The sequence below is a fragment of the Athene cunicularia genome (genome assembly GCF_003259725.1).
Source record: "Athene cunicularia isolate RWA chromosome 4 unlocalized genomic scaffold, athCun1 chr4_part2, whole genome shotgun sequence".
Taxonomy (NCBI): Eukaryota; Metazoa; Chordata; class Aves; order Strigiformes; family Strigidae; genus Athene; species Athene cunicularia.
The window spans coordinates 23,761,470-23,776,376 of NW_020799099.1; the positions used below are offsets into that span (position 1 = coordinate 23,761,470).

The 14,907-nt window shown below is 44.6% G+C and overlaps 1 protein-coding gene across 1 annotated transcript in view; it reads left to right on the forward strand.

The window, feature by feature from the left end:
- The window catches only part of DUSP4 (dual specificity phosphatase 4), a 105,709-nt gene that overhangs the window by 371 nt on the left and 90,431 nt on the right, over window positions 1-14,907 (forward strand). Inside the window, exon 2 of the mRNA XM_026847947.1 lies at window positions 558-617. Within this exon, the coding sequence (XP_026703748.1) occupies window positions 558-617 (60 nt within the window). The remainder of the gene's footprint in view (window positions 1-557; window positions 618-14,907) is intronic.

Sequence of the window (14,907 nt, forward strand, 5' to 3'; positions counted from 1 at the left end):
GGTGGGACCTGGCGCTTGAGCACCCGAGGGGCACTCACAGGAGGGGGCTGGCCCCGGGACATACCGGAGAATCACGGAGTGAGGACCCGCCGCGGGGAGCGAAGGCAGCGGTGGGGCTGGGGGCGTGGGGAGAGGTGGAGTGGGATGTGCTGTCGTCTCGCCTGTGGGCGTGGGGAGGCACCTCCAGGGGCACCTCGGGGGTGCAGAAGGGACAGGGACCCTCCCTCGGGGCGCTGGGGGAATGTGGGCTTCAGGTGCCCGGATGCTGCCCTTGGCAAGCAAGCCTGTGCCTACCCTACCAGTAGGTCCCCGTGGGGTCGCTTATCCCTGCCATTTCCACGGAACCCCCCAAGATAGCCAGTAGTCAGCAACTAACCAAGCTCTGCTTCTTCCAGGCACTGATCAGTGCAGAAACCTTACCAGCACCACGCTCGCAGGATGAAAAGCTTTAACGTCGGGGCTCTGCAGCATCAGTGGTGGGCGCCCAGCTATAATTTCGACATTTCCTGCGCTTCCCTGCTTGACTTTGCCTTGACAGCATTCTGATTTGATTGCAGAGTGTCTTGGGCAACACGGGCAAATTGGAAATGCATGTGCAGTGCCATGTGGGTGTTAAGGTGGGTCTTAGCCATCTTAATGGGTCCAGCCATCATTGGCTTAACACCCACTTTGTCCCTGTCCCTGACATCCATTCAGAGCTTTCATCTGCCCATTCACACTGCATTTACTTACATCATCTCTCCTCCTGAAATCAGTGGGCATCAGACACTGGAAGGATGGAGACTTCCAGTGAGAGACAGAACTCGTCTCGTGATAGGAACTTTTACTAGTATCACTTTGCAACATTTCAATACCAAGAAAATGCTGGATATGCAGCTCAACACAGGTGTCAAAAATGTATTTGGTGGTACCATTTATTCCTGTGACTTGAAAAGGTATCACCTTTGTTGGGAAAGAGGGACTGGCTGTCATACCTGTGCTAGGATGGGTGTGTCAAAGCTACGGGGATTTCAGATCCTCAGGAACATATCAGTGAGACACAGGCAATTTCTGGGAGTGTAGAAGCTCCTGCATCTCAGTAGAAAGGGCTTTAATATGTTCCTTACTCTTCTATCACCTGGAAAAACTGGGTGGGGATATGGACTACAAACTTTAGCAGCATTCTCTGTTATTTTCTGATTCGTGGAAAGCATTTGAGTTAGTGGATTAACATCTACTTTGGGCCTCTTCCAGTGGCTCAGAGAGTAAGTCCACTGAGCCTATTAAAAAGCCACATTATTTCACAAAGATGGGACAAATGGAGAGCACCATTTAATGAAATGGAGTCTCTTTGCAAACAAGGAGTCAGGCTGCTTATAGCTTTGCTCAAGCACAAGAGCAGTATGGGCTTAGGTGGCAGGGCAAGTTGGGAACAAGCTAGAAGACACCAGTTCTCAGTATAAAATTAGTTCACAATCTTGAAAGAAAGTTGATCTATCACCTCTTCTACTTTAAACAGATGTAGGGAGAGGTCCAGATGCCAGGAGGATTGGCACTAAGGCACTGGATTTCCTGCTACCTTATACTGGAGGATTCATCAGTGTGGCATGGAATATCCTCTTTGCCATGGTTTGTGGTGGATGCTAACAGTTTAAAAATGAAAGTAAAAAATTGAGTTGCAGAGCAAGAAACCATAGGTGGCCTTAATAGCATGAAAATTCCCACTTGAGCAGGTTCCTGAAGACTGTACATGCAGGAAAGTAACACAGGAAAAGTCTGGCTATGCATTTGCTCCAGTTTTCTCTTCTCTTGGCCATCATTGATGGCCTCTCTTGAAGAGTGGAAGCTGGTGAGAAGAAATGCTGTGGTCACACATAACCCACAGTTAATATCCTCTTGCAGCCCCCAATCATATGGGGAAGGATGTTTACAGGTACTGAAGCAGCAGGACGGTGCAGCTGGCTTGCCTGCGCTGCTTCAGGCAGTTTGGCCGGGCACAGTGCTTGGGCACATCCCAGCTGTACTTGTGTCATGCATGTGAGTCTCCTGCCGTAAGTATGGGAGCTTGTCTTTCCACCTGAGTAATTACTGGGGTAAAAGCAAGTAACACCCTGAAGGAACATGGGACAGGACAATGAAAAATGCTTCTGAGCTGCTTTTCAGCACATCAGCCTGGGGTGGCACTGCTGAAAACCTCTTTCCTAAGGCACTGGAGGGCCCCTGCTTCTGGTGAGACTGGGAATGCCCTAGAAATGGTTTGGCACTGGCTAATTGGCTGTTTCTGCCAACTTAAACCTGGCACAGCAGCAGGGCAGGGAAGGACAGAGGGGAAAGAGCTGATTTTCCTAACATTTTAATCTCCTTGACAATGTTCCTGTAGGGAAGAAGTCAGCAGCACTGAGCAGACTAATAAGCTTTTGGTGTAAGTCTGGGTTTGTTGTGCAGCAGGTATTGGCTCCAGTTGACAAGCTGCCTCCCTGGCTGGGTCCTGAGTGCTGATCTGTGGCATCACCTCTAATTTTTGATAGACTCATCCAGGCTGTTTTCATAAAGGCTGGGTTCAAAGGTTCACAGAAAGATGTGGAGGAAGCTCCTCATCTCATCACATTCCCTCACCATTCTGTCAGTGGCATTCCCACCCCCACACAATAAAAGATCACTCTGGAGGTCCTGTCTATCACACAGAGCCCATGAATCATTCACTTCAGCTGTACTCCTACATCTGCAATCCCACATAGCCCAAAAGACAGGATCCAGGCCTCAGGGATTCAATTATGTACATGACGCTCAGTCTCTCCTTCCTTGATCCCTCTGTGCCCATTCATTTTGCTCCATCCTGCAAAGTTCTCTGCTGTATCAGTCACAGATGGGCAATTTATCCTCTCCTGTTTCCCGTATGAGCCCCATCTATCACCTGCCTGTCTTTGAAATTAATTTACTGGCTGGCCAAGTGCTCACTTTACATCCCTGGCTCCCTCCCATCTGTTTGTACCATGGAGGGTACTCCCTGGAGGCAGGATGAGCATCTCCTGGTGGCTGTGTGTGCTGCACAGTACTATGGCCCTAAGGAGTGCTGCTGTCCTGTGGGTAGTTCTGCTGCACGGGACGGCTGCATGTGCTGTGGGAGGGCGGGGAAAGGGCTGCTGTGAGTTACCCACATGCTCCTGGAGGATCTGCTTATGCTGTCAGTCACCATCACAGCACAAAGCAGCACCCTTCTACCTGGCAGAAAAATGTGTGTGGATTACTGTGATACTGTCTTGAGTGAGGGCATTAGTAGTCCCTGGAGCCTCCAGGAAGCTCCTGATGGGCAGTAATCAACATAGTTTTCCTTTTCTTCTCCTCCATAACTTTTTCTGCTGTTGTTTTCAACTCGGCTAAGCACATCTGTCTACTTGATCTGTCATGGACAGATTTACAGGTGCTGGCTTTGACTTCTGCTGTCTGACTGTGCGCTAGTTTAAATGATGCATGGCAGACCAGGGCCACACATCCTGCTACAAGGAAAATACACTTCATCTCAGTGATTTGCCCTGGGATCATAACCACTTTGGAGGAAGGTAGCTGGTCCCAGTGTCTTATCTTATGTCAAAAGTTTTCTCAAAGAGCAGAAACTTTGAAGATAGGCTCTAAAAGTATATTCTAACTGCTGAAACTGTTAAAGGAGACATGGTTAAGGGAACCTGCCTGGAAGGCTGCTCACCTTTTCCTGGGTGCTAAGGCTAAACCCCATAGATGATCTGCAGCTGTAGAGCAACAGTGAAAGGGGAGAGATTGTCCATGGGGATGGGAGCAAAGCTGCTACTGAATCAGCACAGTGCTTGAAAGTTAATTGATCCAGCAACACTTGTCTTAATTCCATGTGGGAAAGCACTTTGAAAAGTCAAAGGCATGTTCTTTAAGGGACACATATTCCTCACCAAGTGAGTAGTTTCAGCCAGGGCAGTATCCATCCAAAGCTGCTCTCAGAGACAGCCTCGCACCCTCTTCTGTTTCTTCACCCTGCAGGAAGAGGCACTGTGAATGGAGTGGTCACCTGAGAAATGCCTAATCCAGGCAAAGCCTGTGTTTGCCATCTCTGTCTCAGCTGAGCTTCTATCCAGTGCCCTTGGGCTGGGTTTGTGGGACAAGGGCACTGGATCTGATCAGTGCCAGAGGGAAAGGGTTGCTGGTAGCTATGACCATGGCAGAGGGAGGGCAGGTGGAAGGGAGGACAGGCAGTTGGGTCAGCATCTCCATTTTCCCTGTGCCCTGTTTATGCTGTGCCCTGAGTGTGTTTCATGGCAATGTGTGCTGCAGCTCTCTCTGACCCCATAAACAAAGGTATTCTTATCCTGGGAAAACCCTCCAATGTACTTTATGGTCTCAAGGAGTGAGGGTGAACTACAGATAAGAATTTCAGAGTTGGTGAGTATATCACAGTCAGGGTCAGTCATGCTTTGATGCCTATCTGCCTGATGGATTGTCTGGTAAAACAGAGGATAAAAAGACCTTTATTCACCAAGAAAGTTAAGTGATGGCTTGGAGATGGAGATGAATTGGCTGCAAAGGTGCTAGATGCCATCCTCATGAAGGCTCAATGTAGCTGAAGGCTGTGCCTTCCCTGTGAAGGCATAGTGCCAGAGGTACTACTTCATGATGGATGTGTGTGAGTCTTACTGCCTTGCACCACTGCTAGTCACAGCTGCGGGGTCTGTATTTTAATTAGAAACCTGCCATCAGTCAAGGGAGGGAATCAGCAAAAGGAGGAGGAGGTGATAAAGCCTTGGGCTTGATGAAGGCACCATTTCTGTGTAGCTCTACTGTATAGAAGACCTACAAAAGGCTGGAGTCCTCAAAATACTGTCTGGGCTTGAGAATGATGGAGGAAGGTAAATCTCAGCTTTGTTTAACCCTCACACTTTTATGATCTGACCTGACCTGTACTACTCTGTCACAAAGCTATGGTTTCTGTTGCTCTTCTTGCTTCTACATTTGGGGCAGTATCTGGTATCTGGTATGTGTGTATTGGTAGGCCTGCATTGTAGAGGAAGCTTTTTTAAAATAGTGTTTGAGATGTTTTTTATCCATATGATGTTTTTTTCCAAAACTAAAGGTAATTTTCATCTGTGATGAAAAAATCTGTTTTCCTCTAGATTCTGAACTCATCTCTCCCCCAAATTTTGGGGGAGTATTTTGAGGGGGCTCAAAGGGAAGAAGAAAAAATATTTTCCATCTTTTTCAGATTATTCTGTTATCACAGAGCAGAGTCACACTTACTGGAACTGCTCTGTAGTTCAACATTAGAAGCCTAGCCATTACTGGAAGTATCATGATTTTGGATTAATTTCATGCCCGCAAGCAATGCTAGTTTAGGAACTGCAAGACCTTAGTGTATTTTTGTCTATCAGTGCCCTCAGGCTCCACTGAGCCCAGACTTTTCTCATCTTTGGGGCACTCGTGAACTGGTTCACTTGATTGAAATCTTCCCTAGTGAGAGCAGCCAAATCTCATCTGTGTCTCAGCAATCCCTGTTTTGCAAGCCTTCAGTGCTTTCTTCTAACGACTTGGAGTAGAGGGAAGAGTGTAAGAACAACAGTTCCTGACCAAATTAATTGATCCGGCTGAGACATCAGGATTTGGCCATAGCTTGTTAATGAGGCCAGGGCTGGTTGGAGGTGTGAGGATGGTTTTCCCCACTCTGGCTGAAGGAGCCTGCAGGTCTGTCCTTGTACCATGTGGTGGCAGCCTTGCTCACAGTATGTGCCCTGTGTTGCGTGCTTGCATGACTGATTTTGTTTGCAACATTTTTTTTAGGCTGAAGAGATCAATAGACCATATATGCTCTTACTGGATAATATTGTGCTGTAACGTAGTGTGTTCATCCCCGCAGTATCAGCAATGCACAAACTGCTTCCTTTCCTTGCCGTGCTGGAGACATCTGTAATTCGGTATGAAAGAACCCGTTCTGCTGGGCTAGGTGCACCGACATACGTTGTCAGGGCAGCACGAGTGAGAGGGCTGTGCAGGGGTGAGAATGTTTGGGGGCATGTGAGACCTCACCCAGCCTTTCAGAGCCCTGCCTGGCAATCCCAGAGGCATCCAGGAGCTGTGAGCAAGGGCTGGTAGCAGGTAGTGAGCACCATTCCTAGCTGAGCCCCTTCCTCTTTTCCCTGGTAATTCACGCATGATTTGTCTGCTCCATACTGTGTCTCACTCTTCTTGTTCCAAAATCTGGGTTCTTTTATCCGGTGTGCAACGAGACGAAAAACAGAGAGTTGAGATACCTGTTTAATTCGTATCTGGGCAGGGGTAGGTGGTAATTCCACAAATTCCACTAGCACGCCTTAATTAACCCACAGTAAGCATTTATATACCCTGAGCGACAGTTATCAATTCTTTTTACTGATAAATTTGCCCATCCTCGTTCTCATTGGTGCTTGCGAGGTCTTGTCTCCATTTAAAGCCCCCGTACACTCTTTAAGTGTGCATGTTCAGTGAGGAAGGGGCTTTTCTTGGTAAGGGCCTTTTTCTTACTCGATGGTGGGTTTTTACTATGTTAATGAGGAAGTTCACTCGTAGTTCTCTGCTTGGATCACTAAGCAGCTTTTCTGGGTGCTTATCTTGGTATTTCCCTGCTTGATGATTTTATGGGGTCATCCCTTGTGCTCATCAGTGTTTCCTTGTTTTAACTACAACTGTCAGCTTTACCAGTTCCTTTATCAATTCGTGGCATTCTTTCACAACCCTCCTTTGGTTCTTTTATCAATTAAGATGTAACACTCTGAGCCCCATTTTGGAGGGCTGGGGGTCTCTTCAGCTCCCAGGTTTGCCTGTGTTTGTGCTGAGGGGAAGGAGGAGACAGGTGGTATTTATTTTGATTGAGCTGCAGTGTTATGTTTAGTGGGGCTTTCCAGCAGCAATGGATTAGCAGGTTGTGGGTATACTTGGGAGTGAGTCACCGAGCAGAAGAAACAGTAGGAAGAGTTGAAGAGAAATGCTTCAAGAATTGCTTAGCTTTTCCTGATGGGAACCAGACACAGGGGCAAGGTTTACTTGGTGTGGCAGAAAGCATCTAAACTGAAAGGTCATCTGAGGTGATCTGGGGACATGGCCTCAGCTGTGGTTTCCATCTTGAATCCTCATGTGTCCCTGTCACCAGCTGATGTGGAGACTTCCTGACAGATACATATGATGTTGACAAGAGAACTTTCTACCTGTCAGCTCCTCTAGCTACCAAGAATCTCATCAGGCTGATGTGGCTGTCCTAAGGCACGTCTGCTTCAGTGCAAGCTGGCTTTATGAGAAATTATCCAGACACCTCATATTTAATCAGAGAAGCACTTATGCTGTAATAAAAACACCTGCATAGAGATTACAGTGTGCTGCAACTGGTTTACACTTCACTGGGCCCTGGCAGAAAGGTTGTGTGTGGAACTGTGATGAAGCTGAAGTTGCAGGGAGCTCCTGGCAGACTAACTGGAATTGTGATGTACATACCATCCTGGATGCTGGCAGAGATCAGCAATCCTGGGGGTTGTCGTTCCAAACTGAATGTTAGAGAGGGCCATGTTGGTGTAACAGGCAGCTTTTCAATTGCAGGTCTGCCCACCTTGGGGAGCATGAAAAGAGTCAGGGTTCATATCAAAATACTTTCTGCCCAGGGAAAGAGTGATGTGAGTCAACTGTGCTTGTTCCTTGGTTATGTTATCCTGTTAGAAAAAATGAGGGAGCAAAGCAGCTATATTTGCAGCAATGGAGGAAAGAGATTCTGCATGGAGTGAGAAAGAACATGGACTGGAAGACCAAGCAGCAGATAATTTGTCTAAGGGACAAAAAGAATGAAGCCGGTTACTCACTTTTTCTTTTTTACACTCACCACAGGCTAATTAAGGAATCAATGCAATGCTGGAAACCTCTGAATGCTTAATAGAAAAGCAGCTAATTAATTAACATTACAAATCATAATCATTAAAGAATTAATCTTTCATGAACTTAATTAGGAATGGTGAGTGAATAGGTACATGGGAGGATGACTTTTGGAATATGAATTATGGTTGTTTCTTTCCAAATCACTGCTAGTTAATGAAGACACAGAGCAATATTACTGAGCAAACAATGCAGAAGGGAGCAAGACTGTGTAATGATGCCAGCTAGGAGTGGTAATTGATTCATTTGTTGAGAAGGCTCACAAATTGGAAATGGTATTTGGCATGATCATTCTGCTGCTAGAGATGACCATTTGCTTGTGGTAATAAAGGGCTAAATTGACCTTCACCGTCTGCCTGAAGGCAAAATTCCTGACTGTGGTGGGGCCTTTGCGTCCAGGTCCCAGGTCTGGTGGTGATCACTTCCCAGGAAGCTCAGGAGTTCTCTCATCACAAGGTAATGTGTAGATGAGAAACGCAGTTTTCAAAAGAGCTAAAATGGCCATAGCACTTTGTGAGGGCTGCACAGAAAGAGATTGGAAGGCCTGAGAGGACTGCAGTGGTCTGGACCATGAGACTTCCCTATGTGGCATTTCTCTAAGGAACATACACTGGCTCAATCTTGACTTAAAAACTCCAAGTGATGGTTACCAGGGTGTGTGGATCCACTTGAGGATTTCCAGACTGTCACAAATGTTCTCTCATTTTGTGCCTGCATTAGGGATCAGCTTCCCACTGCCTGACCTGCTTCCACTCCCTTCTGCTAAGCAGAGGTCCTTTCTGCACTGGCGTGGTGTGAATGTGTCAGGGTGGCTCCCAGTGGTGCCAGACAGAGCTCTAAGTGAGCAGAAAACCGTGGCTGGGCTGTGGCTTTCAGAGCTTTCTGGTTAGTTAATCGACTTTGTTTCCTGTCCAATGCTTGTTTGGGGATCATTCTGCTAATAACTATTCTTTAACTTGGCAGTCAGAAAATTGAGTGAGGCTAAGGATGCATTTAGGGTGGGGGAAGAAGCAGATCTTACTGGGATTTACTCTGGGGAGCACACAACAGTGGAGTTACACTAACAGAAAAAGGAGGGACCATTTGCCCTCTGTTTTTATTTCTGGCATGGGTGTCTGACATAAGGCTCCTCCAGAAAACTGCAAATTGGAACGAAAGCTAATGAACACCCTCCCTTCTTGAAATACGACTTAAACTACATGGTTAGATAGACATTGCTGTGATAACACAACTCTTCTGGCAGCAATTTATAGATTTCTCTTTCATTAAAGAAGCTCCTTAAGAACCCTATTCTTCCCCTCTTCCCCCCCCTCCCCTTTTTTTTTTTTTTTAGTTATGTTGGTTGTTCTGGGCACAGAAAGCAACCTATGTCAGAGGCTAACACAGCCAAAGAATAAAGGATACTTATGGACGCCACTCTTCACTGAATGTTTATTTCTGATGCTGTGCACCTGGAGTTAGGCTGCATGTCTGCACAGACATCTGTTTGCATTCTCCTCTTCCTGCAGAGTAGGCAGTGTGTTTTTCAGGTGGAAGTGGTAGGACGCACAGGGTATTTTCAGGGCTTTGCTGTTTCAGGCTCTCTTTGAAAGTCTCAGTCCCTTCTGTACCATTGTAGACAATGGTCCTAGCCAGTCCCCAGTCTTTGGGATGCAGAGACTTAGTATGTAGTACTTATGCAACCCAGTATGGAAGACATCTGGAAAGAGGTAGTGGAACCAACCTTTTGAGTGATGGGTGGTGAAGTGGAAAGAAGATAAACTAGTTATGGACCTTGTTTGTTTTCATTTGGTGCAGAAAGTTCAGCAGAGACAAAAGAATGAGCTCTTATAGTTTGAGGATTAGAGACCTTTCAGACTGAGTTTGGCTCTGATAATGAGCCCATCTGTAAAGTTCAGACTTGCTTCTGCTATAAGTACTTGGACTGTCTCCCCATGGAAGAGAGTAGCATGTGGAGAGCATGCAATAGACCTTGGTATTACTTGTGTGTAATGGCCTGTATGATGACTGGGAACCAGCCAGATGCCAGCACAACTAACCTACAAGCAGGAGCCCTGTGCAGAATGAACCAGCACTGTTTTTTCATGCTGGACTCACTGGACCCTCATCAAGAGAAGGCTTCCCACTTTTGCAGAGAAGGTGGCAAAAGGCATCAATTAAGTAAGTAAATAAATAAATAAAACTAGATTCTATTAACATGGGTTTTAGGCTTCTAAATGCCTTTGTGAATTTAGGCTTTAGATATCAAATCTAGACAGAATCAAATGTTCATGGCTCATGTCAAAACTTGAAGGGGTAGACCAGCCCCATGTACTCTTTATGGATTTTAGCAAAAGAAAAAAGTGAGCAAGTATGTGCTTATCAAGCACATTATTAGGCTAATTTACTACAGATTCATGAAACTAATTAAAGAGGAACAAGACAAGGATGGAAATAAGGTCTCAGTTAAGGCTGAATCAATAAATCACTGGATTCAGCAATTTAATACAGCAAGTAATTGAACTGAATTATGAGTTTGGCATCAGAAAGAATTACTTTTTGTGTAAATCCTGCTCAGGGGAAGATAAAGAAGACTGTACTGTACCTGATGTGTACAAGTAATTTCCTAGTGGGTTAGTGCATTGACTTTGCTTGGAAGAACTTGAGAACTTGATCCATCATGGGCAGAAGTGTCTATAGGATCTAGGCACCAGGTCCCATCTCAGCCCCTCACCCTGTGGTGTTGCTCAGTGCAGACTGCTTTCTGCCCAATAAGCCTCCCACAAGGAAGGAAGCAACATGACTGTCTAGAGCAGCTCCATCTTAACATGCTCTCCTTGAATATCTCTGTTCTTACATGGTTTTATCTTGGTCCTTATTTCCCTCTTCCAAGTTTATGCAAATATAAAAGGACCTTTTCACAACATTCATAGAAAAGCAATCATCAAATCAAGTTGAACAGCAGTTTTAAGCAATGTTTTTTTTAAATCACCTATATTTACTGACAAACTGGGAGATGCACATACTCAAGAATAAAAAATTGGACATGCCAGGGTCTTTTTATTAAAGCAAAGGTGAAAATATATTGAAGCCTTCCTTGGTGGCTTCAAGTGGTATTACGGAAATTATTTGGATGTGAAGTTTTTTTCTGGAAGACTGTTAGGAAACGTTGCTTGCTTCACAATTAGGAGCAGACTTTTAAAGAAACCCGTATATTCTATGATAAAATTAACTGTATTGAATGCATATAAATTTGGCATTTCTTTAAATACTCAACAGTATATATTAAAATTGTCAAACTGACCAGCTGACTGATGCAAACAATTCCTCCATAAATAAATTAGCAACTGCTACCAAAAAATTGTCTGTTGAATACCCTTCTGGGTTGAATTCCAGAAGTTTAGGAAATTCCAGGAGAAGCCTGGAATTCCCCAGAAAGCCCTGATCCTGAACTCAGAGATTTCAAAATTTTTTTCACTTTATCATATGATCCACTGTATATCTACTAAAAATGAACAAATCTTCCAGAACTGATATCTCACAATATCTTCTACTGGGCTGTTTTGAAATGTTAACTCTCAAAGTAAGGGATGTTGCATATGAGATTTCAACTATTTTAAAGATAGGTTACATTTATCTTTAGCTGTTTGATTCTATTGTAGCATTGACTTCTATCGGTTGTTCCTGTCCAGGACAAGTCTGGGGTGATTGGTTGGGGCTTGCTGCCCCTTCTGACATTTCTGGGCTTGCTGCTGCTTGTGCAGCTCTCTTCTCATCGCATTAATTAAAATTTATGTGGGAAAGATAATATGTTAACAGTAATAAAGTCCTGATGAACTGGCCAATTCCTCTAGTAGCCAAGTATTAATTTCAAAAGTTTCTCTTCATTAAGAGGTCTTCAAGAATTGCAATGCTGTAGATTATTGTTCCAGAACACTTGAGATTATGCCCTTACAGCAAATTTCATGCTGAAATGAGTGACAGTGGAGTACTTATATGAACTGACAACTTTTAATAGTTATGTCCTACTCCTAGGGACTACCTACTGCTCTTGCTTCATCGTTCCCAGACTGACTCTATAGTGGAAGCTTGTCATTGCCCTGGCTGTTGGCAATAGGATTGAGAGGTTAGGAGTGTGCCTTTTGTGATGCTGTCAGCTGTGAAGTATGAGAAGAGTATAAAAACAAACCAGGTTTGAATGGTAGCCATGCTGTACCAAAGAGAACTGGAAACAACAATTTTGTTTCTAGGCCAGCGTTCCTCAGCAATGGGGCCTGTTTGCAGCTGACTCACCTTAAAATGTGATTTTTGTCCCAACAGAAAACCAGCTATTTCCTGATTTTTTTTCAGATTAGATATCTAAATGCTATCATGGAAGCAGCCCAGACCCCCCCCAGTGTTGTTTCTGCCTTTAGCTTGTGGCATCAGTACCATCCCAATTTGAGACCGTCCCTACAGCTTGCTGGGAGGCTGGGTTTGCCTTCTGTTTCACTCCTCTCGCTTCTCCCCCCAGAACATCATTCAGTCATTGCTGGTGATCACCCACTTGTTACTAGAACTCCCCTAAAGAGCAGGCAGCAACATATTGTTCAGGGCAGCTCTTGCCATCCCTGAATACTCCTTGCCCCCTTGTGGAGGAGGAGTCCTTTACTTCTAGTCTCCAGAGTATCTTCTCAGACATGAAGGAGGTGAATATATGCAGCAAGACTCTGACAGAGCAGGGGTTCAGCAAGGTCTTTTCAAGGTCATGCTGCTATAGCAGGAAAGACACCATTTGAATGAAACAATCTACAAGAAATTAATGAGCTTTAACTCCACAAGTCCCCTTTTGTCAGTGTAGTAAGATTACCAACACTAATGCTTCAAACTGGTGCCAGTGTGTGTGTTTTTAACGGAGCCCTGGCCTCTCTCAGACAGAAGGAATTTAAAATAAATTAATTTACAAGGCTGAATCTGAGGGGACACAAAGAGTGACTTTGGGATTTTTTCACCCAATGTATTGAAAAAGAAATTTGAAGCATGATCATCAGTCTTGTTAAATTACTGGGCTGTCCAATGTATCTGGTATTGATGCCACTGCTTCTAAAACTCTTGCTGTCAAAGGGTAAGCAGTGGTGATTTACCAGCTTGCAGCAACTCAGAGAATTAGTCTGGCATTTCTGAATTCCAAACCCAAGTACACCTTCAGAGATGTGAAATCACCTGGGAAAATGTGAAATTACCTAAAATAATTTGCTGTTTATTATCTATTACTATTGGGATATCTCATACTTCTTTCTAAATCAATGGGATTGAAATGCACCAAAAGAAAAAAAAAAAACAAAAAACCCAAAAGAACAAATTAAGGCTCCAAGATCTGGTGCTTTAAGAAAAATGGTACTCTTGGGTGAATTTGCAAGTGTCTGCAAAACTGTTACGGAGTTGTGGAATCCGTAACTGGTATCGCATTAGGTGGATGTTGATCTCAGCACCAGCCCTTAAACTGTAAGTAGCTCCTTTGATTTCAGCAGAGTTATTGAAGGTTATTCTAGTTATAAATGAGACCATCGACACAGAGGATCTGTAATGTTTGTCACTTCTGTATCTTATTAGTATGAGGCAGATGTTTGGAATAACATGACCCAGAAGAAGAAATATCCAAACAATTGTTTGTTCCCATTTATTCTTCTTCTGAAAACATGTATTAATAAGATAAAAATAAATGGAGTGGATGAACTACAGGTAAATTCCATGTTAATGCATCAGAACAGCTCTTATGTCTAGGTTTTCAGAGGACAAAAATAGCTGCAAACTAATCCATCGGTTGAACTTACTTTAATTAGGTTCTGTGTGCAGTCGGGAGTCTTTTAAGCAGAAGGATGACAGTCCCTTGCTTTTATAAATCATGCTTCTCAGGAGGTCATGAAGGAGGATGGCATCATAGTGCTGTTTTACAAATGGGGGTGTGGAGGCAGAGGGAGAAGTGAAGGGATTTAGCCAGCTACAGATACCAATGTAGTGTAAAGGAGCGTGTGGCTTTATTCCAGTGGTCCTCTTGATCAACAGACTGCAAAAATACTTACAACCTTTTGCTCATTTGTTCAGCCTACACACATGGGCTCAGCTGTTACCTTTACAGGAGCCTAGGCATTGCTCTAGGCTAAAAAGGAGAATAAAACACTGTGTTTAAGAGAAACATGGGGAAAATGCCTGTGACTTTTTCAGAAGACTCACACAAGTTGCAGATGGTCTTAAAGCTCCAGTTCCTGGAGTCCTGTGATTATGCCAGGCTCCCTGCTTGCAATGAAAGGAAAAGGATGCATTTGGTTTTTGAAATTGCAGAAGAAAAGCTAAACACAGGTGTAAGAAATCTTCTTTCAGGATGTTAATAAACAGTTTGTATATTGTCTGGTGGAAAATTCTTAGCAAAACTAAGTAGTACGTGACAGAGAACATAAAATGAGGAATATTGTTAGAGAATTCCTGAATAGGGCTGCTTTTTAAAATTTTATGATTCTTGCAGTGGGTAAGAGCTGGCATGATTTTTTTACAGTTCCTCTTGCTCTGCTGGCCACTTATCTAATGTAGGCCAGGACATGGTCTGCTCTATTTTCAAGGGAAGTGTTCTGACAGCTTCTTCAGCTTTGAGTCCAGCATCACCCCCAGGGCTTTTCCACCCAGGACTGCCTGTGGTCTGAGGGCTCACAGCTTCTGCGTGGTGTGAAAGCTATTTCTCCCCTCTTATCCCTCTGCTGGGCACACCTGCCTCTGTCTTGCAGCCAACAGCTATCCAAGGAGCCCTCTGCTCGTTGGCATGGGTCTCAGCTCGCCAGCTTATCAGCAGTAAGTACCATCCACGGTCAAACCCTGCCCTGTGGGAATCGCTGCGGAAGTCAGAGAGATGAGGGAGAGCGCACCAACAAAGCTTCCTGTGAGGAAACAAAGCTTTGTGCTTGATGTACAAGCAAGGTGCTGGGACTCCTCTGATATATATGTGTGCTGACAGATGGTCTGACTTGAAATACTCTCTCCAAATTCCATTAAGCCCTAGGAAGGGAGCGG